A 26,990-nucleotide genomic window follows, 5' to 3' on the forward strand; every position below is an offset into this window, starting at 1 on the left:
GGGTAAAAACACAACATCACATGGCTGATGTAGCCCCAAAGGAAAGAGCCCTTCCTGGGGAGGATGTGTGGAGCCCAGGGGTCAGACAGCCTAAGAAGGGGTGTCAGAGACCAGGGTTTCACCTCTGTGGGATTGACAGACATCCCAGGGATGATCTTGACATTGAGCCAGAGCCTTAGAGAAAACATAAGTGACACTGCATTTGGGAACGACCTTGATTGCCCCTCCCAGCTATCTCTGCTGGGTTGCCATTATCGGGACATGTGTTCTGTTGCATGCATTTTAGCCTTCACTTCACAGTGTGTATCTGGGCCTTTACTACCTTCTAGAAGAGCTTTCCTTCAGTTTTACAAATTCAGAATACTCATTTTATCCCTATTTTCCGTTTCATATTGTGCCACTTTTTAGTCTTTCAATAATTCCAAAATTTTGGCAGTCTTCTGGGTCCTGTGCTACTCATTAGTGTTTTTCTCAAAGCGTGGCCCCTGAACCAGCAGCTTCAGCATCATCTGGAGATTGTTATAAATGCGTTTCTTGGGCCCCACCTCAAACTCACCGACTCATGCATGCTCAAGTTCAGGAGCCGCTACTATAGCTCATTATCTTTCCATCAGGAGCCAGAGTTGGGCACTTTGAGAAGTTATATTCCTTTCAGACCCACTGACACAATGGAACTACAGCTTTCAAAAGTTTTCAGTACATACCCTTCCCCTACTATAACCCCTTAGAGAATCTCATTTTATGTTTACTGGGAATCCACTAAATGCTGACTGGTAGTCACTAGAATAATGTATCTTTAAGATAATGACAATACAAGAAGACCATAGAAATGCCTGTTTGGGGCATAGTCACCAGCATTTCTCTCTTCTGTTCCATATTGGGGAACAAAGGGCTTCTCTTTTGACATAGTGTCAAAAGAGACTGAGACTCATAATGCCTTGAATTTCTACAAGCCAAGCTCCTGGTTTATGTATAATTATCATATAATTTGCTTATATCTAGAAACCATTCCCAGACTTGATCTCCACTCCCACAAGCAACACTCAGAGAAGTGTAAGGTGTAAAGCAGAAGGGGCATCCTTCTTCATGGAAATCCAAGCTGGTTTCCCTCCATGCTGCCTTTCAACCCTGGTCCTGCCCGGGGTTCTGGTCTGAGGGAGGCCTTACCCCCCAGGGCATCAAGAGAAGGCCACAGCCCTGCCCAGGAGTTCACTCCACTTACCGCACTGGTCTGCACGGACTCGTTCTCTGGTTTGGCTTTTATATCAACAACTCCATCAATGTGGCGGAAGGAGCAGTCAGCAAGGACGTCATAAAATGACAGCCTCCGGGCTTTCAAGCCATGTTTCTGTAGCCACTTCTTGGAGTCCCAAGTGTCCTCTGGATTTGAGTAGCTCTCAGCAGAGGTTGCTCCTGATTCTATTTTTGGAATCACAGTTCATCAGCCATTCATATTACACAAGCCATTCAGATTTCACCCTCAACTTAATATTTACCAAGCTGGAACATGCTCTTTGTTAGACCACATTCATATCAGGAAGCATGCTTTCCAAAGCAGGACTGGCAAAGCATTAGTTCACAAGGCTGGAAGGCAGGAATCGCCACTTTTCATCTCACTTCCTCCTCTACCTAAGTTGGCTGGCCCATGCGTAGGTGGGGATGGCTGATAGACCAAGGCTGTGTGCCAGGAGAGCATTAAATTTGGGGTCAGAAGCTCTGGGTTCAAGTCCTACTCCACCACTTATTAGCTTGGGCAAGCTGTTCAAACTTAGGTGAGTTACTCCCTTAACCTCTCTGAACTTCAGCAGAATTCTTCACCTACACATGGAAGATGGCATCAGCTTGGCCTTCCTAAGTGTGTTGAAGTGATTCATTGAGAAAAGTCATGTCAAAGTGCTTTGTAACGAGGTGGGAAGACAAGGAGGGGCATGTAACCTGCACTGAGGTGGAAGTCAGTCAACCTGAGAAGGCTGGCAGGCTGCCTCCTGGGAGCTCCCCTGTTAACTTGATGAATTCAGCCTGATTCAGAGCCTGGACCTCAACTCTGCAGGCTCAGAAACCTCTTACGTCAGCTTAGGCGCCTGGAGCTGTATCGATGACAACTCACCTTGTCAGGTTCACAGGTTAAAGTACAACCCAGGAGGCCAATTGCCCAAACATCCTCAGCCTTAGGCACATTCCCTTGGTGTTTTCCAAAGGTTATCTATACTCTTTAAGTGGGAGGAGGTGTTATGTTACCGGAGCGGAAGACTATATAAGCCAGCTTATCATACAAGCAGAAAAGTCTTTATCTAGGTGGCTCAAAACCCCTACTGCCACCTAAGGGAGACTGGGGTGTCTGGAGGTGGGCACAGAGGAGCGGGTGAGCAAATCTGAAAGTGAGAAGGAGACACCGGGGTCTGAAGCTGGCTTGCACTGGCCCAAGAGAGCTGACTGTGCACCTCTCCTCCCAACTCCGGGCTCAGTGGAAGCACAATGGTGGGGTGAAATTGACCATGCTGGGACTATCTACACAATCTGGCAATCAGCAGATGCTACAAATCAGGGCTTTTTTATTCCAGCGAGTGGATTGGTAAACATTTATCTGCGTGCCACTAGAAGGAAGGCAGAAAGGACCCTGAGCTTTTTGCCCCCTTGGGGCCAGCAGAGCACTAGGAGGATGGGAGGGGCTGCTGGGCAGAGAGGAGTTTTTAAATGATGTGCTCTACCGCATTTTAGGTCCACCAGCCCTACAGAGTTTGTTTATTTCCACCTAGATCAGTGGTTCTCAACCCTGTGCACTGGAATCCTCTGAGGAGTTTTAAAAAATACTGATGCCTGGGCCCCACCCATGAGATTCTGTTTTAATTGGTATGGACATTGGGACTTTTCAGAGCTCCCTGGGTGATGGTACTGTGCAGCCAAGCGTTGCATCTAGGGTAAGACAGAAAGAGCTTTCTAAATTGTGATTTGGTGATCCACCAGTTATGCTTCCACCAGACACAGACTCAAGTAAATTATACTTCTCATTAAAAGGTAGCACTCACTATTAGAGAAACAAAAATATTACCCTACTATATTTAAGGCGATATATAGCATAAGATTTGAAGAAATAAAACACTTTAGAGCCAATTGTTTCTCAAAAATACATAAAGGATCTATTAACACTACCTGTGAGCCATGCCCTCAAATTTTAATAGAACACCTTTTAAATAATGCACTCTGAAACCTAGTGGAGCTGAAACTTCTCAAAGAAGTTTGTTTTTGGCTTTTGAACTTTAAACCATTCTGGCATCAAAAGCCCCGTAGGGCACTGTCCCCAAGGCCAGCAGTTGGTTTCTACACGATTCACAAAGCGTCTTCTCACCCTGTACAGGAAGCTCAAATCAGAGGCTTCCCAGAGCTTCTGATCCCGGAGGTTCTCCTGCATCACAGGGAAACAGCAGAAAGAGAATGGAGCCGTTTCTGTCAGTGGGAGCAGCCTCCTCGGAGAAACCCTTTGGGTGACTATTTTTCCTCAATTATTGTTAATTACATTTAAGCCTTTGTCTCCTCTTTATTCTTACTTCATCCTCTTCCCTTCTTTCTGATTAATAGGTGTAGTAGGAAATAAAATTTTCATTCAATTATTTCCATAGCAACACACACACTCTCATGGACGTCTGCTCTGTTTCGGGTTGCCTTCTTTTAAAAAGACAAGAGCCCTTTATCAATTATAAATTCAAGCTTATCATAAAAGAATTTCCTTAAAACACGTCAAACCAATTCTAACAAGGGGTTTTAAAGAGCCAGAAACTCACTTTTGACTCCTTCTAGCTGAAAAGGGGGTTGGGAACAAGACTCCAAAGCAACTTGAATTTCATAAAGGAAAGAAGGGGTAGCCAAGCTGCAAAAACAAAGAGCTCAGATGCTCCAAAGCCGAAGAAAGGAGAGAAAGGGGGAATCTTTTCACTTTCACTGCTAATTACACCCAGTAGTGGCTGAGCCTCATTTTCCCTGGGGCGGGGGGGGGGGGGAGAAGAGCATCATCGGTTCATTAGAGTCACTTACTAGGGGCTCATTTCCATTCCCCTGCAGTTATCTTAATTAAAAGCGTTACATCAATTCTCACTTACAGAGCCCAGGATAATACCTTCATTTATTATAGAGACGTGAGCTCACAGCTCATCATGATTACACTGCTTTCCTAGTCCATGCGACAGGTTGCAAAAGATTTCCTCTCAGTTACAGGCAGGAGAAGCACATGGCAGATCACATCTGTGCCAGAGAATTGACTTGCCTGGTCCTTTCTGTCCTACTTATCAATCTCAGAACACGCTTTAATGAGTACTACCTACTGGTCAATGCTTTTGAAACATCACGGCTATAGCCAGGGCCACAGCAAAAAGACAGATTGGGCACAATTTATGAGTGCCCGCTCTTCCCCTCAAGGTGCAGTTCCCTAGTGGCTCACAGCCATCAAGGATTTATTACCAGGTAACTGCCCCCACATGGCAACGGTTAATCTTATGTGTCAACTTGGCTGGGCCACGGTACCCAGATATTTGGTCAAACATTATTCTATATGTTTCTGTGAAGTTATTTTTTTAAGGCAAGATTAACATTAAAATCAGTAGACTTTGAGTAAAGCAGATTTGCTCTTCATATCTAGTCGGCCCCATCCATTCAGCTGAAGGTCTTAATAGAAAAAGGACTGACGTCCCCCACGGAGGAGAGAATTCTGACAGCAGACTGCCTTTGGACTTGAACTGCAATACCAGCTCTTCCCTGGGTCTCCAGCCTGCCAGACTGCCCTGCAGATTTTGGACTTGCCAGCCTCCACAGTCACGTGAGCCAATTCCTTAAATCTCTCTCTCTCTGTGTATACCCACGTACACACACACACACACACACATATATACACACACGTTCTATGGGTTCTGTTTCTCTGAAGAACCCTAACTTATACCCCCTTCCTTCTCCACTGAAAGTTATTTGTCTAGCACCTGGTCCCTGCCATGCCAGGTTCGTGTGCCTTTCAAGGGAACCATCAGCTAATGAATAACCCAGAGCTCCAGATCTGGCACCAACCTCAGAGAGCGCCAAGTTCAATGTCGCCCACACTGTGTTCCACACACACTACTTCTACTGCAACTCAGTGGCTGTTACTCAGAAAGAGGGTTCTGAAAAAACCCTTAGCAAAAAGTTTGAGGAGCTTGAAAATAAACAATTTCAACAGGTTCTTTATCATAGGACTTGTCTAAGCGTTTGTCATAGGAATTGGCAATGGGGCTCACCATGAGCAGAGGCAAAAATAGTATTTCCTAAAGCTATTTAGTCCCAGACCCTTTCTGCATAGACCATTACGGAGGGCTTATATTCAATAGACCACAGTTTGGGACACAGTCTCCAATATTCCTGTTATCACAGCTGCTATGAGACACTAAACCGACACTTGACTGCCACATGGGAAGTGGCATGGGAAAAGAGGCTGTGAATTAGTTGGGGGAAAAAAAAGGTTCAGAAGAAGCTGGAAGTGATGTTTGACAGAAAGAAAGAAATCAAGAAAGACAGAAAGGGGGAAGGCGGGAGGGAGGCAGGTGAGATGGGTGAGATTTTGAACATGTGAGCTGGCTCAGCAGATAGCAGCTGCTAGGGCCTAGGTTCTCTGAGAGTGAAATGATGAAGCCCTCCTGGGTCTGGGCACCCAGGACACAGGTACTGACAGTGTGGCTTGAGAGAGCAGCCTGTCTCTGAGCAGTTACACACTCTGTTCGCTGTACTTGCTGACTGGCTGATATTCTCTGTTCATCCACACTTGTTAAAGCATCATGTGCTGAGTATACTTGCCCAGTGCTGCAGTGGAGCCAAGGAGGGGATAGAGGGGCAGAGAATGGTAACCCACCAATATTCTGCAAAACTGATTTGCTGGGCAGATTGGGGTACGTGTTCTCTGGAGTGCCCCAGGAGTTACACACACAAAGGCTGAGAGACAAGGAGATGCAGTGACGTGCCTGAAGTCACATCTCTACTATGTGACCAAGTCCAAATGGGCAGTTGTAGAGTCTGACTACAGTTGGGGAAGATGATTAGAGTGTGCAACCACTAAGTTCATGGGAGAATGGGAAAGAATCCTGATGAATTCTAGTCCCTTTCTCCCCTGGAATATCATGAGATGATTTTTACTTCTCCCTTGTAATGCTTGTAAAAATCAAAGTACAATCTCTGTTGAAACGAAAGGTTCCATGGCTTACCCAACTTTTCATAAACCAGTGGAAAAATGATTCCAACTCTAAGTGTCCCTAATTCCTATAATCTTCAGGGGTTGAAAGTGGGAGGGAAAGGAAATTTAAAAAAATAAAGAGGCAAAAAAGAAGTAGACATAAAAATAGAGAATATAAAGCATGAATAATGGGCAGGACATGGATGAAAAGGGAATGCCCTCTCAAAGACATCCTTCTACATTTCTCCTACTTTCTCTTCTGCCTCATAATTCTGACAGAAGGAAGCTAAAAAACATTACAAGTAGGCTGTGAACGAGGCAGCTGAAGGAAGAATGTTTACACTACAACACCTGTAACTGGCTACTGAGAAATAAGGAGCAATAGTCAATTTAGGGACAAACTTGCATGAAGCCTGAGAAGAAACCACTTTTGGAGCACAGACTCCAAGAGAAGAATTTCAAAAGCCACATTTTAATGCGTCTACATCTAAAATGACATTTAAAATAAATTGAAAATAGTTGAGGATCAGTGATGTAGGCAATAAATTATACCTTAGGCAACTATTTCTTTAAAAATAGTATGACAGGGGCTGGCCTCGTGGCATAGCGGTTAAGTTCGTGCCTTCTGCTTCGGCGGCCCGGGGTTCGCTGGGTCGGATCCTGGGCGCAGACCTACTCACCACTCATCAAGCCATGCTGAGGCGGCATCCCACATAGAAGAGCTACAACCCTACAACTACGCACTGGGGCTTTGGGGGAGGGGGTAGAAAAAGAGGAAGATTGGCAACAGATGTTAGCGCAGGTTCAATCTTCCTCAAAGAAAAAAAAAATAGCATGACATGGGAAGATAAACACAGACCAATTCAGGTTGTTTGGTATAAAGTGGAAAAATTGAGATTAAGAAATGAGAAAAGGATTAACAGAGTTTGGGAACATTAGATTAAGAATCTGAAATTCATGTGGGAGTGAGAATGGGAACTCTGAAACAAGAGCGGGAATACTGGAATTAAACCAAGACAGCAATCTGAGTCTGCTTCCCCTGGGAAATTAAAATATTTGCCACTTTTTTTTTTATCTTGATCACCATTGCGAAGGTATTTTTTTCATTTTTAGTCACCATTTTTATTTAATGTATTCTTTAAAAATTTTTTTGTTGAGATATAATTCACAGACTATAAAATTCACCCTTTTAAATCATACAATTCAGTGGTTTTTAGTTTATTTACACTATTGTGCAACCATCACCACTATTTAATTCCAGCACATTTTCATCTCCCCACAAAGAAACCCCATACTCATTAGAAGTCACTCCCCATTTCCCTTTTCCTCATCCCCTCATGAATTTACTCTACGGATTTGCTTATTCTGGACATTTCATCCATGTAAATGGAACCATACAAATTGTGGCCTTTTGTTGCTGGCCTCTTTCATTTAGCATAATGTTTTCAAAGTTAACCCATGTTGTAACATGTATCAGTACCAAACTATGGTACTGATGGATAATATTCCATTATGGAATGGAATTATGGCTGCATAATATTCTTGTGTATTCCTGTATATATATACATATACACACTATGTTTATCCATTCATCAGTTAATGGACATTTAGGTTGTTTCTACTTTTTGGCTATTATGATGCTGCTATGAACATTCATGTACAAGTCTTTGTGAGAACATATGTTTTAAATACATACCTAGAAGTGGAATTGCTGGGTCATATGATAACTCTATGTTTAACATTTGAAGAATTACCAGACTATTTTCAAAGCGGCTGCACCATTTTACATTCCCACAAGCAATGTATATGGGTTTCAATTTCTCGGTATCTTGCCAACACTTGCTGTTGTCTGTCTTTATTATAGCCATCCTGATGGGTGTGAAGTGATACCTCACTGTGGTTTTCACCTACATTTCTCTAATAACATGTTGAACATCTTTTGTTCAGATGTGCTTATTGGCTATTTGTATATCTTCCTTGGAGAAATGTCTATTCAAATCTCTTTTCCATTTTTCAATTGGGTTATTGGTCTTATCTTGTTGAATTGTAAAAGCTCTTTATATCTCCTGGATACTAGATCCTTATCAGATATATGATCTGCAAATACTTTCTCCCATTCTGTGGGTTATCTTTTTACTTTTTTGATAGTATTCATTGAAGCACAAAATTTTTTAATTTTTATGAAGGCCAATTTATCTATTTTTTCTTTGGTTGCCTGTGCTTTAGCTGTCATAGCTAATAAATCATCATCTAATTCAAGGTCACAAACATTTATATCTAGGTTTTCTTCTAAAATTTTTATAATTTTAGCTCTTACATTGAGGTTTTTAATCCATTTTCAGTTAAATTTTTGTATATGGTGTGAGGTAGGAGTTCAATTACATTCTTTTGTATGTGGATATCCAGCTGTCCCAGCATCATTTCTAATTTCTTAAGGTGGAAGGTTAGTTTATTGATTTGAGATCTTTTTTCTTTTTTAATATAGGTGTCTACAGCTATAAATTTCCTTGTAAGGACTGCTTTAGCTGCATCCCATAAGTCTTAATAAATAAAGTTTTTGTTTCTCTTTACCTCAAAGTATTTTCTAATTTACCTTTTGATTTCTTTCACCCATTGGTTATTTAGGAGCATGCTGTTAATATACACATATTTGTCAATTTCCAAATTTTCCTTCTGTTATTGATTTTCAATTTTACCCACTGTGGTCAGAGAACATATTTTTACTATTTCAATCCTTTCATATTTATTGAGACTTGTTTTCTGGCCTAACATATGGTCTCTTCTGGAGAATAATCTGTGTGCATTTGAGAAGAATGTGTATTATACTGCTGTTGCATGGAGCGTTCTATAGATATCTGTTAGGTCTAGTAGGTTTATTGTATTGTTAAAGTTTTCTGTTTCCTTAATGATCTTCTGCCTACTTATTCCATTTATTATTGAAAGTGGAATATTGAGGTCTTCAACTATTATTGTTGAACTATTTCTCCTTTCAATTTGTCAGTTTTTGCTCCATATGTTTTGGAAGTCTATTGTTAGGTGCACATGTGTTTATAATTGTTATACTTTCATGGCAAATTGACTCTTTTATTATCAAATGTCCCTCTTTGTAAAAATTTTTGTCTTAAAGTCTCTTCTGTCTGAAATTAGTATAGCCACTCCAGCTCTTTGATTGTTATTTTTTGTATGTCTTTTTTCATCCTATTTGTGTCTTTCAATCTAAAGTGTGTCTTTTGTGGACAGCATACTATTGGATCATGTTTTTTAAAAAATCCATCCTGCCTATTTCTACTGTTTAATTGCAGTGTTTAATCCATTTTTATGTAATATAATAAATGATACAGTAGATTTACATCTGCCATTTCATTATTTGTTTTCTATATGTCTTAAATCCTTTTTGTTCCTCTATTCCCCTATTACTGCCTTCTCTTACATTAAGAAGATATTTTCTAGTATACATTTTAATTCCCTTGGCATTTCTTTTACTATATTTTTTTAAGTTATGTTTTTAGTGGCTGCCATCGGGAATATAATTAATGTCTTAACATCACAATCTAGTTAGGATTAATACCAAATTAATTTCAATAGTATACAAAAGCTTTGCACCTATATAGCTCCATTCCTTCCCCTCTCCTTGTGCTGTTATTCTCATACAAATTATATCTTTATACATTATGTGTTCACCAACACAGATTTATAGTTATTGCTATATGCAGTTGTCTTTTAAATCACATAGGAGAAAAAAAAGAGTTACAAACAAAAACTACATTTATACTGTCTTTTATATTTACCCATGTAGTTATCTTTATTGGTGCTCTTTATCTCTTCACGTAAATTTGAGTTACTCTCTAATATCCCTTCATTTTGTCCTGAAAGACTTCCTTTAGTATTTCTTGTAGGGCAGGTTTGCTAGCAATGAAATCTCTCAGTTTTTGTTTATCTTGACTATCATAATTTCTTCTTCCTTTTGATGGATAGTTTTGCCAGATATAGTATTCTTGGTTATCAGTCTTTTTCCTTCACCACTTTGAATATTTCATCCCATTACCTCTGGCCCCCATGGTGTCTGATGAGAAATCAGCTGTTAATTTTATTGAGGACAACTTGTGTATGATGAGTCACTTCTCTACTGCTGCTTTCAAGATTCTCTTTTTGGGCATGCTACTTTCTGTTGTGGAAGGTTATTAATTATTGATTCAATTACCTTAATAGACATAGGCCTATTCAGATTGTCTGTTTCTTCTTATGGAAGTTTTGACAGATTGTGTCTTTCAAGGAATTGGTCCATTTCATCTAGGTTATCAAATTTGTGGACACAGAGTTGTTCATAATTTTCCTTTATTATCCTTTTAATACCCATGGGACCTCTAGTGATGTTTCCTCTTTCATTTCTGATATTTGTAATTTGTGTGTTCTTTCTTTTTTTCTTGGTTAGCCTGGCTTGAGGGTTATTGATTTTATTGATATTTTCAAAGAACTTTTTATTTTGTTGATTTTCTCTACCAATTTCTTGTTTTCAACTTCATTGATTTCTGCTCTAATTTTTATTTTTTTTTTCTTCTGTGTACTTTGGATTTAATTAGCTCTTCTTTTTTTCTAGTTTCCTAAGGTGGAAGATTATTGATTTTAGATCTGTCTTCTTTTCTTTCCTGTTTTTTTTTTTTTTTGTGAGGAGGATCAGCCCTGAGCTAACATCCATGCTAATCCTCCTCTTTTTGCTGAGGAAGACCGGCTCTGAGCTAACATCTATTGCCAATCCTCCTCCTTTTTTTTTGCCCCCCAAAACCCCAGTAGATAGTTGTATGTCATAGTTGCACATCCTTCTAGTTGCTGTATATGGGACGCGGCCTCAGCACGGTCGGAGAAGCGGTGCGTCGGTGTGCGCCCGGGATCCGAACCCGGGCTGCCAATAGTGGAGTGTGCGCACTTAACTGCTAAGCCACGGGGCCGGCCCCTATCTTCTTTTCTAATTTATGCATTTAATGCTACAAATTTCCCTCTAAGCACTGTTTTTGCTGCATTCTACAAATTTTGATAAGTTGAATTTGCATTTTCATTTACCACAGCCACTTTTTGTGTGTGTGTGTGAGGAAGATCAGCCCTGAGCTAACATCTGATGCCAATCCTCCTCTTCTTTTTGCTGAGGAAGATTGGCCCTGAGCTAACATCCATGCCCATCTTCCTCTACTTTATATGGGACGCCACCACAGCATGGCTTGACAAGCGGTGTGTGGGTGTGACCCTGGGATCCGAACCTGTGAACCCCGGGCCACTAAAGCAGAGCGTGTGCACTTAACCGCTGCGCCGCTGGGCTGGCCCCACCACAGTCACTTTTTAATAACATGATTCTAGCTTTAACATTTCATCATACCGTGTATTACATTCCAACATGCTTCCTAAATTAAATGCATCACATCTACAGAATTCTAGTGAACTAATTCTTCCCCCACATTTTGGGGGAAACTTTTCAGTGAGAGCCTTAACTCTGATTTTTGGAAGTGTTACATGCTATTCCTATACAGATGTTTTTCTGTTTGTGTTTTCTGTCCGGAAAATATAGAGCTCAATACTCATGAGAAAATACATGTTTGAGTTAAACAAAATCCTGGCCCTCTCACTTGCTGTTTATTAATCAGCTTGTCAATATTCATTTGACTGTAAGAGCTTTCATGGTGTAAAGGCATGCTGGGAAAGTGTCAGTTCCGGGAAGAAATATTATTTTCTCCTTTGCCTTGCCTGAAGGATGAGCACTTTGACAAGTGTGCCATTTGCTTCTGGTTGCATAAGAAACCGGCTGTGCTCTGCCCCAGATCTCATCCTGCAGTCCTACTTGAACAAAAAGGAAAGATATTCTTGAGAAGGTAAATACAAGTGCTCTGTAAATTAGTTTGTTCTGCCTTCAAATCTCAAGTCATCATGTTGGTAAATAGTCTTCATCTAGTACATTGATTGGACATCATTGATACAGAACAGAAAACTCACATGATATGTTCTTCTCTGTGGATATCAGAATCCAAAGAACTCTGGGGTCAGAGATTCAGAAACATGGGATTCCCATTTGATGGGCCCATATTTGTCTGTATAGCAAGGATGTCCACTTCACCTCAACATTGTGTCACTCACAACTATCTGAACTCCAGACCTGCAGAGTCAATTGCCTCCCTTACTTATCTGTTGGGTTTCTCTAGGGTGCTTCAGTCTTAATAGGTCCAAAGAAAACTCATCTTTTCTCCCAAACCCAGTTCTCCTCCAGCATTCCCTCACCACAATATCCACATAGGAGCTTGGCTTTGACACCTACATCTTCCTCACCCCCAAGTCCTGCTAAGTTCAAGATCTGAATTTTCCCTCAGATCTGCCCACTTATCATCATCTTCACATGCTACCACCCTAGACCAAGATGCCATCATCTCTCATCTATACTAACATCTTAACTCTCTGCCTTCACCCTCACTCAGCCCCTCCTCTCCAATCTGTTTCCCACCCAGTAGCCAAAGTGACTTTTTTCTAAATGTAAATGTGATCTTATCCTTCCCTTGCTTAAAATCTTTCAGTGGCTTCCCACTGATCTGAAACTAAGGATTGACATCTCATACCATGGGCTCCAGACTCAGCATGATCCAGTCCTTGTCTGCCTTTCCAGACTCATCACAGGCGAATTGCTAACTTGAACTCTGAGCTCCAGCCACATCCATCTTTTCTAATTCTTCTAAAGTGCCATGCCCCTTCCTGTCTCAGGACCTTTGCATGTGCTATTCTTTTGCCTGGCATACACTCTCCCCTTACTCCCACCCCTTCACCTCATTAACTCACCTCCTTAACCCTCAGACATCAGCTCCAATGTCATTTCCCCAGAGAATAGCTCAAGAGCTCATACTTTTCCTTAGTCATACTTCCACAGTTGGTAATTATACTTCAGTGTGCATCTGATTTTCTACCCTCACTGAGCAAGAAATGGTACAAGGTCCTACTTTATGCGGACCCGTTCCATGTCTGTTTTACTCGCTATTATACTCATCGTCTAGTACAGAGCTACATATAGTAAGCACTCAATAAATGAGAGAATAAATAAAAGGATTAACCTTTTCTTAAGTTGTCAGTGCATTCTAATTATGTGCCAGCACAGTTCTAAGTGTTTTACATGTATTTTCTCACTTAATTCTCACAACAGCCCTATAGGGTAGGAATTATCATTATCATCCCAATTTTGCAAATAAGGAAACTAAGGCACAGACAACAAACATCTTGCTGAGGGTCATACAGGAGTGGGCAGAGCCAGGATTAATGTCTTTCTAACTCCAAACCTGTGTACTTCACCACCACCCACGACTACAGAGAAATCTGGCCAGTTATTTAATACAATGCCAATAAAAATGAGCATTGTCTCCCTCTCCACTTGTTAAAAAAAAAAAAAGTGCTCAAAACTCCTACAGAGCTCCTGGTTGGAACTGCCTGCAGAGCCTGAATGAGCCTCTAGCCCCTTCCTTGTCTTTTGACACTGAGTTTGATATTTTGAACCAACCAAGTATTTGGAATCCAATCTTGGCACGACTAGACCCACTATCTCTAGTGAGTCATAAAACGGCTGTGAAGGTTATTCCAGATAAGGCGTTCCTGAAATGTTTTTAGCTGCAGCATCACCCAAAGAAGAGTAAAGTCTGCCTAACTTTGGACAAATTCTTAAATGTTTTGTGAGAAAAGCCATCTTCTCGTTTGAGAGTCATACCTGGCACACACACAGACATACGCACACATAGAACACTCAGATGCAGCAACATCAACATCCCTGAACAGCTCAGCAACTCAGGAGTGATCCACATCCTCTTTTTTTACTTTATTAACAGCTGTGTTAAGGTATAATTGACATATAATAAACCATACACATTTAAAATGTATAAACTGAGAAGTTTTGACATATGTATGGTTAGGTTTGTGTCTATCATCTTGCTATTTGTTTTCTATTGGCTCTATATGCTCTTTGTTCTCTGTTTTTTGTTTCTGATAGCTTTTATTTTTATTTTTTGTGTGTGTGTGTGAGGAGATCAGCCCTGTGCTAACATCCGCCAATCGTCCTCTTTTTTTGCTGAGGAAGACTGGCCCTGGGCTAACATCCATGCCCATCTTCCTCCACTTTATATGGGACGCCGTCACAGCATGGCTTGCCAAGCAGTGCGTTGGTGCGCGCCCGGGATCCGAACCGGCAAACCCCGGGCCGCCACAGCGGAGCATGCGCACTTAACCACTTGCACCACCGGGGCGGCCCTGGGATAGCTTTTAGATTGAATATTTTTAATTCCATTTTACATCCTTCGTTGGCTTGTTTTGTTACTTAGTGGTTATTTTAGGTTTATAGTATACATCTTCAATGTATCATGGTCTAACTTCAATTGATATTATACCACTTCACGCATAGTATAAAAACTTGACAATAGCAAACTTCCATTTCTCGCCTCCTGGATTTTCTTTTTCTTCAGTGCAGTGGTTTGTTGTTGCTGTTTTTTAACTGTGGTAAGATATACATAACATAAAATTTATCATTTTAACCATTTTTAGGTGTGCAATTCAGCGGCATTAAGTACATTCACATTGCTGTGCAATCATCACCACCATCCAACTCCAGAACTTTTTCAGTGGCCCAAATGGAAACTCTGTACCCATTAAATAATAATTCCCGATTTCTCTCTCCCCCTAGTCCCTGGTAACCACTATTCCACTTTCTGTCTCTATAAATTTGACTATTCTAGGTACCTCACGTAGGGGGAATCATACAATATTTGTCATTTTGTGTCTGGTTTATTTCACTTAGCATAACATCTTCAAGGTTTACCCATGTTGTAGCACGTGTCAGAATTTCCTTCCTTTTTAAGGCTGAATAATATTCCATTGTATGGATATACCACATTTTGTTTATCCAGTTGTCTGGCGGTAGACATTTGGGTTGTTCATCTTTGGAATTTATGAATAATGCTGCAACTTCCCTCCCCGCTTTTATGTTATCGTTATCATACATTTTACTTATACGTATGTTATAGATCCCAGAGTAGACGGTTATTTTTGTTTAAAAAGTCAAATATCTTTTAAAGATATTTAAATAGAAAAATATCATATATTTATCCATGTAGTTATTTCGGGTGTTTCTCATTCCTTCTTTAGATCCATATTTCCACTCATTTTTCCATATAAAAGCATCATTCTCCTCCTGCCTAAAGGATTTCCTCTAACATTTTCTGCAGTGCAGATGTGCTGATAATAAGCTTTTTCAACTTTTTATGTCTGAAAATGTCTTTATTTTTGAAAGACATTTTCACAGAATATAGAATTCTAGATTGAAAGTTTAAGGTACTGAAGGAAACAAATAAGATGTTGCTCCACTGTTTTTTCACTTACAACAAGAAATCTGCTGGTATGCTTATCTTTGTTCCTTTGTACACAACGTCTCTTTTTTCTCTGGTTGCTTTTAAGATTTCCTCTGTATTACTGGTTTTGAGCAAATTGGTTATGACGTCCCTTGGTACAGTTTCCCTCATTTTCTTGTACTTGGCATTCATTGAACTTCTTCGATCTCTGGGTTATAGTTTTCAACAAATTTGGAAAATTTTTAATCTTTATTTCTTCAAATATTTTTCCATCCCCCCTACTCTCCTCTCCTCAGGAACTCCATCTACGTGTATATTGGGCCACTTGAAGTTGTCTCACAGCTCACTGATGCTCTTTTATTTGCTTGTTATTTATTATTATTATTTTTCTTTGCGTATCTCATTTTGGATAGTTTCTATTGCTATGTCTTCAAGTTCACTAATCTTTTTTCATGCAATGTCCAATGTGCCATTCATCCCATTCAGCACGTTTCCATCTACATTTTCTTCCCTAAAAGTTTTCATCTCTAAAAGTTCAATACATATCTTTTTTTTTATCTTCCTTGTCTCTACTTAGCTTTCTGAACATATGGAACACGGTTATAATAACTGTTTGAATGTCTTTTTCTTCCAATTCTAACATCTATGTCAGTTTCCAGTCAATTTTGATTGATTACGAAGGGAAACATTTCCTGCTTCTTTTCATGCCTAGTTAATCTTTGCTTGGACACCAATCATCATGAATTTTACCTTGTTGGATACTGGATGTTCCTGTATTCTTTTTTTTTTTTTTTTTATAATTTTATTTATTTATTTTTTCCCCCAAAGCCCCAGTAGATAGTTGTATGTCACAGTTGCATATCCTTCTAGTTGCTGTATGTGGGACGTGGCCTCAGCATGGCCAGACAAGCAGTGCGTCCGTGCGCGCCCGGGATCCGAACCCGGGCCACCAGCAGCAGAGCGCGCGCACTTAACCACTAAGCCACGGGGCCGGCCCTCCTGTATTCTTATAAATCTCATTGAGCTTTGTTCTGAGATGCAGTTAAGTTACATACAAAGAGATTCTTTCCTTTCACGTCTTGCTTTGATGATTTCTTAGGAGGCCCAGAGCTCAGTTTAGGCCTAGTCATTACTGAGGCAAGACCTTCCCAAGAAGCTACTGCTTCCCAAGAGGTCTACAAAGACTTGTAAATCTTTCCAGTCAGGCTGGTGAGAACAGGCACTGTTCCTGGCCGTGTGTGAGCTCCAAGCTCTTTCTTTTTAATTATTTCCAATGGATCTTTCCCAGCCTCAGGTAATTTTCTCACATGAATGAGCTGATCAGTACTGAGCCAAATTCTCAAGGGTGGCTCTCTGCAGATTTCCAGAGTTCTCTCTCTGTGCATCTCTCTCCTCTCTGGTACTTAGTCCTGTGAAATCGAGATATGTTGGTCTCCCTGGACTCTTAGCTCTGTCTCACAAACTCAGAAGTTTGCTGTGCTCCATCTGGGATCCTTCTCCCTACACCATACCCTGGAAATGCTCTCAAAGCATTCAGCTGGGACAATCATAGAGCTCACCTTGGATTTTCCCTGTATCTCAGGGATCACTGGTCTTCATTGCTTGGTGTCCAGTGTCTTTAAAAACCATTGTTTCATATATTTTTGCCAGTTTTTTTGCCCCAGGGAATTCTAATGTCCTGCTCTTGGTAATTAAAAGAGATCTAAATTTAACCAGTGGCCAGAGGGTCCGGCCTCACTATCTTCTTATTCCAGGCAACAGGCTGATGAGTCATCCCTGCCAGAAACTGCCCCCATGGCCCTATGGCTATAGGTGCGAGCTGGTTGCTGAGCCCATGCACCCAGCCCAGTGGTCATGTGGGGGCCGCTATGCCCAGGAAGGGAGACTTTGTCTAATTCACATGAAGGTTCCACATGCAATGGCAACCCACATGATCGCCTCCACTCTGACCCTTCTCCTCTCCAGATGGTTACCCTAACTCTTCTGGCCAGCAGGGCTTTGGCAGCCAAACTTGGGGAATGGCTGCTGCCTTCACACGAAGCAGACATAGGGTCTTGGGCTGGCATAGCCTTTGCCCCGAAAACACTGGGCTGTGGGTGGCAACAGGAGCGGGTGGCACACTCTACATGTGGTCTCTGGGGCAAAAGCAAGGTTACGAAAGCTTTCATGGGTATCCAACAGTGAAAGGTCCTAACCAAATTTTCCTTTTTCAATAGAAATGGTACTTTTGAAGGATCTTTTGAAAATTTATACTTGGAGTTATTTTGGTTTTTAGTTTTTAGTGTGTGTGTGTATTAGACTGAAACAAAAGGATGACGGTCTATCCTTTTATCAATTACAGAGGCCAATAGCTCTTCTGTTTCCTTTAGGAATAATATCTAAAAACCTTCTGTTAATCCTTAGGACTAACTATCCCCAGCTTAAATACTCCCTATATTAGTCTGCTCGAGCTGCCTAACAAAATACTATAGACCGGGAGGTTTAAACAACGGAAATTTATTTTCTCACAGTTCTGGATGCTGGAAGTCCAAGATCAAGGTGCCTGCATGGTTGGTTTTTGGTGAAGCATCTCTTCCTGGCTTGTAGACAGCCACCTCCCTGCTGTGAACTCACATAGCTTTTCCTCTGTGCACGCACACACGGAGAAAAAGAGGTCTCTGGTGTGTCTTCCTCCTCTTATAAGGACTCCAGTCCTATCAGGTTAGGGCCCCACCCTTACAATCTCATTTAAACTTAATTACATCCTTAAAGGCCCTGTCTCCAAATACAGTCACATTGGGGGTTATGGCTTCAACATGTGAATTTGTGGGGGACACAATTCAGTCCATAGCACTCCTCCAAACAAACACCCCAGCAGCAGGATCACCATCCTCTTTGCCTGGCAGGGGTGTTTACTTTAACCCGGGTCCCCCTGCTTTGTTTTCATTCTCTTGGGATGACAGAGGACTCTCTGAGTTCTTGACTCTAAGCTCGCACCGAGTGGGGTGTCACTACAAGACAGCAGCCCCTCCAGACAAGCCTGATGAGGCCTCTTCTTGGGAACCCCAGAGAGATGGTCCTGGCGAAGCAACGGCAGCTGCTGCTGCCCCAGGCCCAAGTCAGGACACTCGGTCACAGGAAAAAGTCACTCTCCCCAGGAACTGCTTGAGTCACACAGGGCAAGCTCGCCCATGCCTTCAAACTCTTCCTTCTTCTACACACGCCCCCGTTCCCCTCTCTCCTCTTCAACAGCATGCTCATCCCCAGCAGGCCTGGCCTTCTTGCTCTCCTCTCACACTGACACCTCTGTGATACAGGGAGGGTACCAGGAGGCAGTACAGCCTGGCAGAGGTTCCCAAATTTTGCTGCACATTAGGATCACCTGGGGAGCTTTCAAAAGCCCCACTGTCCAGATCACATCCCTTAAATCAGAATGTCTGGGTTGAGAGCCAGATATCGGTATTTTTATTGAGGAACTAGGTTTGAATGGGCTTCATCACTTCTAGCTGTGTGGCCTTGGGCAAGTTACTTAATGGTAAGTGGAGATAAGAGTAACACCTACTTTATAAGATTGTGGTAAGGATTAAATGAGTTACTGCTTGTGAAGAGCCCAGAACAGTGCCTCACACATAAGGTACGTGCTGTAAGTGATAACTACTGTTATTACCAGGGGTGCCCTAAATGAAACCAGCGCCCAACAGAGACAATCACTTACTAACAATTATTTAACAGAAAAATAAACTAAGGCTTAAAGAGATTAATTCAGGTTAATCTAGTGATGGCATTGGGAATAACACTCCAAAACTCACGCTCCTCTGAATCCTCTTCTCCACTAGGCTTCAACCATTGCAATTCTGTGTTTGTCTTTGCATTGCTCAATTTTAGCAAAAATCCCAACTCAGTTTAGCAAGAATCCCCCATCCTCAATATCTGAAAAATTCCTCACCCTCCCCCCCGCCCCCCAGGTGATGTCTGATCACCCTGGCCTGCCTTCAGCAAGAATCCTGTCAGGTGGGTTTACCCAGAAATGCCCCCTGACCCTTGATGTTTCCTCTTAGTAATTTTCCATCCACCAACACCTCTCTCTGCTCCTCGGCTATAAATCCCCACTTGTCCATGTTGTATTCATAACTGAGCCCAGTTCTGTACTGAGGTCTCTTTTCTTCTATTGCAATAGTTGCTGAATGGAATCTGTTTTTATCAATTTAACTATTGCCCAGCTCTGGTCTTTCTTTGACAACCTACATACACACGCACGCGCACGCACACACACACACTATAGCACAGCTCTGGAAACTCTCCTCAGGAGCTGCTCACAGCTGGCCTGAGGAGCTCTCTTCAGAAAGGAACACAGAAACAGCCCCCATCCCCAACAGTCATGACTCTTTTACACTCATGACCATAAACAGCACCCACCGCGGTCTGCCGTGGCCACGTCGGACTTGGGAGGCTCGGCCACCAGCCTCTGAATCTGGGCCAGTGTGCTGTAGGCTTCCTCCATCTCCTTCCAAATGAGAAACACGTCCTCTCTGACCCCAGCTCCTGGGAAGGGAAACACAGCGTGAGTGGGCAGCTATGGCAGGCCTGAGAACTCTCTGGTAGTCCCTGCAGGCCTGGTACACCCTCGCCAAGTTTCTAGAACATTTCTGAACATCAAATTCCACTTTCGCCACTCATCTCTTTCTGAGACTCAGAACTGAAATCCCTAAGGAAGTGCTGTCACCTCAAGAAATCATAAATGCAGACTTCAGGATGCAATAAATGCTTGTAAATTAAATATTTGTAGCAGCCAGAATATTTTAAGATAAATTATTGGTAATACTCAAATAAGAAAAAGAACAAAAATATTCAAAAGCACCTAATAAAAGCCGGGGTGATTGCTTTGAGGAAGGGAGATTCAATAGCATGTGAAACCCCTAATCCTTTCTTGATTTAGCTGAGATTTCCTGCTTCTGTGAAACCATCTTCACAAGTCTTTATTTTCCCCTAATGTAATAATAATTCTTTGGCCTCCTTTTCTGGACCTCTGCTGTCTCAGTTTAGGGTTAGGCTTGGCTGTATGACATTTTTTTTTCATGGTATGGCTCCATTAATATAGACATTTATGTCACTCTCACCATCAGTCAATCAATCAATAAAAGTTAGTCCCACGGGTAAGAGGTCCAAGACTGGGATAGAGGCTCTGCCTTCCCCAAGATCCAGGTTCTAACAGATCAGTAGTTTCCAGAGGTTAAGGAGGGTGTAGGAGCAGGAGGGAAATGGGTGTGACTACAAAAGTGCAACACGAGGGAGCCGGTGGTGGTCTCTTGACTATATCAATACCAATATCCTGGTTGTGATATTGTTCTATAGTTCTGTGAGAAGTTACTATGGGAGGAAACTGGGTAAAGGGTATATGGATCTCTATTATTTCTTACAGCTGTGTGTGAACCTACAGTTATCTCCACATGCCTCTCAGCCAGAGGCTGCTGTGCACACGAGGCCAGTGGTGGCTCCAAGAGGCAACCACGGTGGGAAGATGCCATCACCCATTTTCAGTGGCCTTTGTGGGCCCAGCCACCAGCCTGGCACTACTCAAATATTGTGGAGGGTACAGGGGACTCTCTGCCCTGGGGTTGCTTCTAGTATGGATGTACAGACAAGAATTTAGCAGATGTATTTAGAGACTCTAGTTTCAAAAACTCCATTCCAATAAAAACTTTAATTAAAAAACCCACACAACTCTGTTTCACTGACCGTATATAGTCTGCTCATAGAACACTAATGGTGTCATCATTAAAGTAAGCGGAGTCCAAATTCTCTAATGATAAATACCTTTTTGGGGTACATGCTATGTGCCTGGCATTGTGCTTGGGCCTTTCTAAACATTTTCTCATTTCTCTTAATCACAAATCTGCAGGCAAATTCTATTCTCGTCCCCACTTTATAGCTGTGTAAACTAAGGCAGAGCAAGTTGTCCAAGATCACACCGCCAATGAGTGGCAGACCAGGGAGTCAAACCCAAGTTGGTGTGACTGCACCAACTCAGTTGCCCTGGAAAAGGGATGCATGGTTATAGAGGGGCCCTGCAGCCCCTGCCCCCAGCTGCTGCTGAGACCCCACCCTCCAAGCCTGTCTACACAATAGTCCACAGATGCCTGAGATCCCACAAGCACAGAGACTGAGAGACCACCATCAGGTCTAGGCCCCCCCCAGGAGATTCATCCACCCAGGACAGACCAGGGCAGACCAGAGTTGATGTTTCTGACTTTTATTTATTTATTTTTTGTGTGAGGAAGATCATCCTGAGCTAACATCCATGCCAATCCTCCTCTTTTTGCTAAGGAAGACTGGCCCTGAGCTAACATCCGTTCTGACCTTCCTCCACTTTATATGGGATGCCACCACAGCATGGCCTAACAAGCGGAGCGTTGGTGCACGCCCGGGATCCGAACCTGGGCCTCCAGCAGCGGAGCGCGCGCACTTAACCACTCCACCACGGGGCCAGCCCCCTGACTTTTAATATGTAGTCAAGACGGGCAGGGCAGAAGTAAAGGGACATCAGAGCTGGGGGCCTCCGAAGTCGGCCAGATCACGTGAGAGAGTACTAATAGCTGTGTTCATAAAGAAGCAAGCAACAAGCCCTGACAGAGATGGATGGCCACCATGGCTTTGCAGCCATCAACCGTCCAAGGAGTGAAACATGATGTGTACCCAGCTCCGTACTGGAACTCCAAAAATATCACACGCTGCTGTCAAATGCAAACCTGAAGCCCAAGGGATTTCCTGACCACTGTGAAAGCAGGACTACCCTCCAGCTGCCTGCTTCAGCACGGAGGCGTTAAGTAGGATTCTCTCTTTAAAAGTTTAAAACGAGTCAAGGCTTTCCATTTCACCCAAAATTGTCAATAATATCTTAAGAGGGAGTGTACCACAAGTCAGCCTCCAAGGAAAAATTTCCAAAGAAATACAGCTGACTCTTGATGATCCAGGGACAGGAAAGTGTGTTTAAGGGGCAGCAGTGACCGGGGACGTGCTCCCCTGTGCAGGTGGTAATTAGGGTTATCACTACACTGGTTTCGTCAACGTAATTAGGCAAGTACAGATTCCTACGACGGTGATCAGGAAATGAAACAACTCAAAACTATCCACTTACCTAGCTTTGCTTTAAAAACAAAACCAGCTAGTGAACAAGAAAAACCACAGGGCAGTGAAAAGCATAACTTAGAATGGAGAGGCTTTATTTCAAGCTATTCCACAGGCAGTGAGCAAGGGCTACCATTATGATCAGAGTCACTTCTAAGGGACTTAGCTGGAATATCAGACAGTTGCAGCCAAGGGAGACAGCCCCACTGGTAATAGAAGGGGAGGGAGGACGTGGCACAGGAAATCCCAGTGTTCGGGGAGCTCTGTGAATTTGAAACTCTCCAGGCTCAACCAGAGAGGGGATGAAACAACAACGGAGCCTTATGGATCTTGACCACCAACGGATAAGCCAGCCAAGGCCTGCCACGCACAGAAGCAGGGTATGGTTCCCCATAGAGATATCTAGGTGACCTGAAAGATCCTCCGACCCAAATGGCCCCCTCCTGCACCCACCCGTGACATCCCCCACACGCCGTGCATGTGGTAACAATTTGAAGGCTGCAGAATGCTGACATCAGCTGGGAAAGATATCACATTAGGCTGCTGTTTTTCATCAGCATCCAGTATTGATTTCTCAGACTGGCTAGTTTTACAAATGAAATGAGACCCAGGACAGATACGTTTTGATGAGTCATGGGAAGAGCCCACTGAGTACTTGCCACAAAACAGCACCTCCCTGTCAAATCTGCCCTGTCTCACCTACAGGATAAAGTCCAGGTGTCAGAGTTCAATTCATTAATCTATTCGTTTAGCAAATATTTGTTAGGCATCTACTATGTGGTGAGTGGGCACTGCCAGTGCCGGAGATACAGCAGTGAACAAGGCCCTGTCCCCTGAGTCCAGGGTTCAAGGCCTCCCATAACACTCCCTCTAATACTCTGCCACCATGAACCTGGGAAGAGCACTGTCCTCCCAGCCCCCTAGGGCCCGCTGTACTCCCACTGTCCTCCCTATCAGGGGACTCACTCACCGAGCCCCACCCTTCATTCAAGGCACCGTCCTGACTCCACCGTCAAGCTTTGCCCAGCCACCCCAGGAAACAGTGATCTGCCTCCTGCTCCTTCTCAATTCCCGGGGAATGAACAAGCCACAACCACGGTTCTCAGTCTTTTTGCTGCCAGGACACACTCTCGGGCCAGGCCATGAGATAGGCTGGTGATATATACAATTACTGGCTGCCTGTCACTCCACCTCCTATTCCAGAGAACACAAAGAAGTATCAGCCAGAGATGGTGAATTAGTATCTGCATGACCTTGAATCCAGTCTAATTTAAGTCAATCCTTCACAAACACGATGCTTTATTTTTAGTAGGCAGCTGCCTTCAATACAGCTTACCACTCAGCAGAGTGTCCACGGCTGGCCTGCTGTCGAGAGCTGTGGTCTCCTATTCAGTCTTGGGTTATTGTTGATGTTTGCACAGACTGACTTTGCCCACTGGATTGTACGCGTCTTGAGCATAGGGTCAATGTCTTTTCTTTCTTTGTATCCTCCATAGCACTTAGCACAAGACCCAGTGTTTTCAGTAAGAATCTCTATCTTTCCTTGTTTTTACTTTTCCTTACCACAATGAAACAATTATCAAGCACCTAATACACTCTTTCCTCAAGGGATTGCCTGGTGTCGTAATTGACAGCCCCCAATACTGCAAGAAGCTCTTCCAAGCAATATGGAAAACTCACATCATTTGAGCATGTGGCTATTCCCCAAGTCTCCTAGACATTAACAATGGCATGCCTTAAAGCAGTAAGTCATTTCCTTTTAGATCCTTGTGCCACAGCTGGGCAAGGCTCCCCTCACGTATCTGAAACACTAGCATTCCAAGAGCAGGAGGGGAAAGGCGATTAGAAAAGCAGCTAGGTGTGGCACCGGTCAGAGGACAATTTAATGTAGTACAGAGAGGGCAATCCAGAAATTAAAACCCCCCTCAGCAACCTGGAATCTCAGACCTTCCCCTAGGTCTACTACTATGGTCTCCTTTCTTTGTGGTCCTTTCCCCATCGCCCAGGACTCGGGGGTGAAGAATGGGCCCCGCTGGGTGGAGACTTTGCCATCTGCCTGAGCCCTAAACGCCTATTCAGTCATGAGGATCTGAAAGAGCTGAATATAACTATCAAAAATCAGTATTTTCAGGAAAGAGCAGCATATACTTCTATTTTCAGAAAGCAATATAACATTTAAAATAGTTAATAAGTTATTAAATTAATTAAAAGGTATTTAAAATTTGGAGAGACCTAAAATTATAATGTAGATCTGGTGTAAGGGGATATATTACATCCATAAAGGGACTGAAAGTGGTGCAATCAGTAGTTTTTGTTGTAATGGAAAAATTCCCAGTTCTTGCATTAAATGATATATTAAGATGTTCTGTTGTCGAGAGGTCACTGAACACCTGCTGGTTTGATCTGGCCCCATGGCCCAGCCACTGAGGGGAGCGTGGGGCTGCACTCAGTCTCCCCCTGTGGAAATTAACCACAAATTAATGTAAAGCCAATAGAGTCATTTCGCCATCTGGATAAATGTCTAACGTTTTCTTGGGGCAGTGAATATATATGTTTCACAAGGGCCGTGATGTCTTTTTTTTTTTTTTGTGAGGAAGATCAGCCCTGAGCTAACATCTATTGTCAATCCTCCTCCTTTTTTTTTCCCTTTTTTCTCCCCAAAGCCCTAGTAGATAGTTGTATGTCATAGTTGCACATCCTTCTAGTTGCTGTATGTGGGACGCGGCCTCAGCATGGCCAGACAAGCGGTACATCGGTGCGTGCCCGGGATCCGAACCCGGGCTGCCAGTAGCGGAGCACGCGCAATTAACTGCTAAGCCACGGGCCCGGGCCCCAGCCATGATGTCTTAAAAGTGATGTCAAATACCAAGTATGGGCAACTCTCAATACACAGGGCCTCTCTCTTCTAAGCGGAGCACTGTAAAGTGCAAATGCAATGCAGTCTAATTGTCCAATGTTCACACAGAAAACCTGAAGAGAAACATCACTCTGCTCCCCAAGGTAAAGAGCAAGTGCTCCACCAAACTCAGTAAGAAGCATGACCACAGGCTCTGGGTGCTACTGTACAAGCAGGCGATGAAGATGTGAGCACAGGGAGAGAGAAGCACTATCTGAAGGGAAAACGCCCATCAATAAAGTTTAGTTGAGTAAATCTATTCTATTTAGAATAGGTAATATCTTTTAAAAGACACCAACTCAAAGTGTAAATGTTTTAATGAAATGGTAAATTCAGGGGAACTTCATGAGTTTCCTGTAGAGAAAATTTATCAAAATTGTTGCTTTTGAGCTTTTCCATCACAAAAAGGCCAGAACGTCTTTTAGTTCTAAGGGACCTACAGTTCACAGAAAGAATGCAAGATGGTCACACAGCTGCTCCCTGATTCTCTCAACTGACTCTGAATCAACAGAGAAACAGTAAGGCCAGGACGCTTGTTGTTGGGCAGGAACCCCACACTAGCATCTGCTCAGCCTTCTGACCTCAACAGAAGCCTGTTTTTGTGGAAATGAGTCGTGTAGGCTTCTGGGGACTGGGCATCACTCACACGACTCTGCCAGGTCATTCAGGAAGGAGCAAGCTCTAGGAGACTAATTATTTTCTTCAAACTCACAAAAGACTGACTTAGAAACCAGGAAGCCAATTATTTAAAAACATTCTTCTCTCAGTAGGACATCTTCTTGGAGAATCATCATTCACTCATTTATTCCATGAAACTTGATCAATGCCTATTCTATTTGGACACTGGAAATACAGAATGAGTAGGAAACAGTCCCAGCTTTTAAGAGGCTCTCACTCCAGTGTGATCTTCCCAAAGTGTAGTCCTCAGAGCCTGTGTCAGAACCCCGTGGTCTGCTTATCAAAATGCAGACTCCTAGGCCCCACCCCAGATTCATTCTGAGGGTGGAGCTCCAGGAAACTGTACTCTTAAAAGCATCCTAGTGATTCTTTTTCCACGAAAGTTTCTGAAGCTTTAGTCTAATAGGTGAGACAGACATGTAAATTGAATTATTTCTATCCAAAACATTCTTGGGGAAAAAAAAAAAGTTGAGTGATTTCCAGGAACAACTTTCTAATACCCTGATGTCCCTATTTCTGCCCTAAGGAAATGCTCCCCAAAGAAGTCGGAGCACTTTCTCCCCTTCAAAGTGCTCGGGAGTCCCTGACAACCATCTTTTGGATACCCATTCCAGGCCACTGCTCACTGACACAGTTCACAACATTCTCCTGTGTCTAAGAGTGTCGTTTATTGCAGATGTATTTTATAAAGGCTGCTTCTTGCTGATACTTAAAGAAGGGAAAACTAAAATTTACTATGGACCTACTATGTGCCAGCCACTGTGCTGAGCACTTAAAC

At 42.7% G+C, this 26,990-nt stretch overlaps 1 protein-coding gene across 1 annotated transcript in view; it reads right to left on the bottom strand.

The window, feature by feature from the left end:
- VWA3B (von Willebrand factor A domain containing 3B) overlaps nucleotides 1-26,990 on the bottom strand; it is a 184,528-nt gene that overhangs the window by 126,726 nt on the left and 30,812 nt on the right. Inside the window, exons 7-8 of the mRNA XM_058534636.1 lie at nucleotides 19,930-20,055; nucleotides 1,223-1,419 (exon numbers count right to left, since the gene is read on the bottom strand). Coding sequence (XP_058390619.1) covers nucleotides 1,223-1,419; nucleotides 19,930-20,055 — 323 coding nt within the window. The remainder of the gene's footprint in view (nucleotides 1-1,222; nucleotides 1,420-19,929; nucleotides 20,056-26,990) is intronic.

Source organism: Diceros bicornis, chromosome 40 (assembly GCF_020826845.1).
Source record: "Diceros bicornis minor isolate mBicDic1 chromosome 40, mDicBic1.mat.cur, whole genome shotgun sequence".
Taxonomy (NCBI): Eukaryota; Metazoa; Chordata; class Mammalia; order Perissodactyla; family Rhinocerotidae; genus Diceros; species Diceros bicornis.